This window comes from Pterocles gutturalis, unplaced genomic scaffold (assembly GCF_000699245.1).
Source record: "Pterocles gutturalis isolate BGI_N339 unplaced genomic scaffold, ASM69924v1 scaffold51168, whole genome shotgun sequence".
NCBI classification, from domain to species: Eukaryota; Metazoa; Chordata; class Aves; order Pterocliformes; family Pteroclidae; genus Pterocles; species Pterocles gutturalis.
The window spans coordinates 1-4,530 of NW_010127565.1; the positions used below are offsets into that span (position 1 = coordinate 1).

The 4,530-nt window shown below is 41.8% G+C and overlaps 1 protein-coding gene across 1 annotated transcript; it reads left to right on the forward strand.

Annotated features, from left to right (window-relative positions):
* Positions 1-2,408: 2,408 nt before the first annotated feature.
* On the forward strand, positions 2,409-4,171 carry RFESD (Rieske (Fe-S) domain containing). The gene is made up of 4 exons (XM_010079305.1): positions 2,409-2,486; positions 3,339-3,519; positions 3,610-3,644; positions 3,878-4,171. Exons 1-4 carry the CDS (start codon positions 2,409-2,411, stop codon positions 4,169-4,171), a joined length of 588 nt encoding a protein of 195 aa, XP_010077607.1.
* The last annotated feature ends 359 nt before the right edge of the window (positions 4,172-4,530 follow it).

Below are 4,530 nucleotides of genomic sequence, written 5' to 3' on the forward strand. Positions count from 1 at the left end.
ATATAATATATAATAAATAAATAAAAATAAATAAATATATCAGTTTTAGAAGACTTTTGCCACATTTTACAAATGTACATCCCATTCCACTGTGCCTGCAGCCCCCTGCTCAGTCTGTACAGCTAATGTAAGAATTACACCAGCCTGCCTGAAATGACATGGTCACATCCATATGTTTCTAGCAGATTTAAACAACAGCAGCAGGAACAACAACAACAAAAAAAGGCAGTTTCTTGGACTGATCGATTTTATTTCTGAACAAGGTATCACAAAATCCACAAAATACGCCCAAAATACTTGTAAGGCTTTGTAAGGATGGCAAGTCAGCTGGGCTTAGAATAGGAACAACGTCTGGGCAGACGGCATAGCAACAACCATCGTGCTGATTTTGCCCTCCTCCATGAGCACGTTTGACATGAAATCAAAGCAAAGAAGTAAAAAACAAAACAAAAAAAACCAAAACAAAACCCAAAACAATAAAACCCTGTACCTGCCCAGCACTGGTGGGCATAGCCTGCTGACGGCTTAGTACCTGCTCCCGCCCAATCCCGGCAGTGTGGCAGTGATATTTTTCACGTTCCTCAAATGGGGAAAAGGACTTGGAGCAGGGTACAGCAATGGATTACTGCAACTCATAAACGCAGCTGTATTTCTAGACAGAAAATGAATCCTGCCGCTGCTCCCAAACCCACCAGATGGGATCTGGCTGCAGGGACGCCTCCATCCAGTGCGATGTGCGGTGACTCAGAAAATGTCAAAGCAGCCAAACCCTTGAGAAAACATTAGGAAAAATCTACTAGAAAATCAACTTAAAATGTGTGGTGGGGAATAACCTTTTCTCGTTTTGATTGAAATGTTTTAACTTAGGTGCTGCTCTGGCAGCTGGTTGGTAGCTTGGGATTCTGTTGCAGGACTCAAGGAGGTTATGTGGACAGTTTTGCTCCATCTCTTGTTTGAATGGGTCGTTCTAACATGGTCATCAGCCTGGAAAAAACAGAAGTGAGCAAAACTGGTTATTATTTCATCTTAGAGTGTGATGGAGAGTGTGCTTCCCAAGGGGCTGTGGAAGGGCAGGCAGACAAATTGCCATTTTAATCCTCTTTGGATAGGCAGGTGAGGTTTACCAGCTCAGCTATCCTCTGATCTCAATTTAACGCCTGGGGCTGTGCTGTTTAAAGAGAGGAAGGAGAAAGCAGGTCTTTGTTCAACTGGTTCCAGCTATTGGCACCAAGCTGGGGGCTGAAACAGAGCAGGACATGCTCATGTTGGGTGAAGACCACCTTGGATGTCTGTTGCCCTTCTCTTAGTCTGGGTCCTGTCCCAAATTCAGTGAACTCATCTAGGCAATAAACTGTTGCCTCGTTTGGGGCTTTCAGTGCCTCCTGCACTGCTCTAGGTTGAAATCTCTCATTTTCTGTTCATATTTTGCAGGTACGTGTCTGCTTCATGGATGAGAACATGACTAACAGTAGGGGACAGCAGTAGGAGGGTCTAGTCACAGGCCTGACAGTCTGAGCCAGGTTCCAGGCTGGGGTGCCTGGACAATTTATGTGTGCAAAATACAGGCTGACTGTAGAAATATCATCATTAAATTAACTGGAGGTTTGGTGCCAAGTGTTATTTTAATACTGGTCTGGACACATACATATGTATGTGTGTGTGTGTTGATGTGTGTAGATATATGTGTGTGCCTGTATCTCTATACATGTCTCGTTAGACATAGACATTTTTAGAGGTGTCTTTATAAGAGTGTTTCTAGATAGAGGCTTCTGCGTCTTAAGGTTTTTGGACAATTTGGGAAGTTAATATGCTAGTAAAAAACTGGGGATTTCCTCTTCCAGCTCTTGTGGCTATTTGCTACAAGCTATGAGTGCCTTATTCGATGATCCTGTGAGCCTGGCAGTGATGATTCACTTTCTGGGTAAGACTTGAGTAGAAAATCCTGTAAAGTGGAACGCCGGGTGTCAGTCCTTATTTATGGCTGATGTTTGCAAATCAGATAACAAGTCGCCTTGAGAACTCCACACTTATTTACACCAGTCTTCCCAGTGGAACAGTTTGTTGGGAGATTTGCAAGTGCTGATCCTGAATAAACATGTAACGTACAGCACGCCTCCGAGCAGGGTTTCATTTTGGCTTATCCCACTTGGAGGAGGCAGCGGTGGTGGTGACAACCATGGGGAGCAAAGTGACAGGAAGGAACCCAGAGATCTCTTTCTGTTATCAGCCCAACCCCAGCACATCTCCGCTGCTTATCATCCCCAGCAGAGCTCCTGCCACACTCAGCCTACGTACATCCTGCCCCCGGAGCTATAGGAGCCCTGCTGCTCCCTCTCTGCATTTAACGCATGCAGCTACATGCATGACCCAGGCAGGACGGGTGGCGAGAGGCACAGCAAGGAACGACAATGCTGGACCTTGTTATTCTGAGCCTCCACTTCTTCCTCTGCTTCCTCATCTCCGTCGTGATCTGGCGTGGATCAAAGGTACGGGACAGCTCTTTGGGGCTTGGTATGTCCCTGCAGCAGGGTCACAACCCGTGGTTGCCCTTCGGTCTTGGTGCATGCAAAGAGCTTTTTTAGCCTTATTTTTCAGTGGAAGCGAGGATGGCGTGGTTGGACTGGGAATTCAGAGGGAACTAAACGCAGAAGCTAATTGTAAGCTAATTTAATAGGAAGGCAGGTTTTGTGATAAAACTATTTATGTCGTCTGATGAGAGAGGGAGAGGCTGTGAGACGTGAAATATGTAAGAGGAGGAAGGGAAAGGCAGATAAATTTGCTAAAAAGCCCAGGTTGAACACAGCTTCTCAATAAACCATTTTTTTCCCTTTTGCAGGGATATTTTCAGGTTTTTATCAACTTACATCAGTTTGTAGCCGTAATTAATATAAGAATAACTATAATAATAATAATCATGATTTAAAGAGTATTGAATTAACATGTAAATCCTACTGTTTATCCATTGCATAGCTACATAGCATAGTATTTTGCACATAGCATTCTTGATTTTTTTTTTCCACGTAGCTTTCCTGGGGCAATGGCGATTAAAGTACACAGTTAATGAATAGTGATTGAGAATGTGTCCTGCCTCAGCTATCAGGTTTGCAACAGCTGTTTTTCCTAGTCCCAGTTCTGTTGGCGAACATGTGGGACAAACACTATCACCAGACTAGTGTGCTTTGCTCTGTCTGCATGCTCATGGTCTTTTACTGAAACCGCTGCTCCTTCCACTTCATGTGTTCAGTGGGTCAGGACCGAGACACCCATTATGTGTGTGGAAATTCAAAGAAAAACTGTTTCATAAGGTGGCTTTTTGATTTTTTTTTGTGTGTTTTAAGGATGTGGGTTTGCACAGCTCAAGCACAGAAACAGCTGAAACGGGGCCAGATGGTCTTATATTAATTGGCAAAGAAAATGACATCAAGAGGTCCGGAAGAGCAACGGCCAAAATTGATGGCAGAGAACTTGTTGTTTTCTACCATGAAGGGAAATTTTATGCTATGGACTCTCGCTGCTACCGTAAGATATTTGCATGTATTATTTCAATCTTGCAACAATTAATCATGAAATCTGGTGCATAAATTAATTCAGTGTTCTACCCTATTTCAGATGAAGGAGGCCCTTTACGTCTTGGACAAATAGAGGTATGGAAGCAAAAGAAAAATAATGTAAGGGCATAGAGTCATATGAAATCTCTAATGCATTTTTTGAATACTTTTATCTAAACAAACATCAGAATAAATGGATATATATGTAAAATAGCAGACAGCCGTACAGTCAGATCACCAGACGTGCCTTTTGTCCTATAGAGTCTTCCAGGAGAAGAATCAGAGGCTGATTACTTCATTTTTATTTTTATTTTTATTTTTCTGTGCAGGATATCGATGGTCAAGCATGTATTGTTTGTCCTTGGCATAAGTTTAAAATTACTTTGGAAACTGGAGAAGGATTATATGAAGGAATAAACCCTTTGGAGACATCACCAAAACCAAAGTGGCAATCAAAAGGAGTCAAACAAAGGATTCACAAAGTGGCAATAGACAATGGGAATGTTTATGTGAGTCCTCCAGATTTCTCTGTAAGCTTCGACTCCGATTATTTTGCTGAGAAGTACAAAAATCATGGTGAGTTAGCAATGGGAAAACCAAGCAACTTGGAAGCAGCAGAGTGAGTTGTGGTCAGAAAGCAGAATCCTGGTGAATGCCCCGACAAGGAACCCTTGTCATGAAATAAAAATGTAAAATATTGTCTGCAGATTAAATTCTAGTGTTAATGTTATGTTAAAGCATTGAAACACATAGAACTCTGTGTTGTCAGAAATATGACTGATCCTTGTACCAATTATTTTTTTTTGCACGTGCATTTCAAAAAGGGTTATTTACTGCAGAGTGCATCATAATACTTGATATTGTAGAAATCCTGTTTTGCTAGAATTGTTTAAATTTTTAGAAGGGGATATAGCATATTACTGCTTATAAAATACATTACATAGTTTAAGGTAAATAATCAGGTGTAAAGGTTATGTTTATA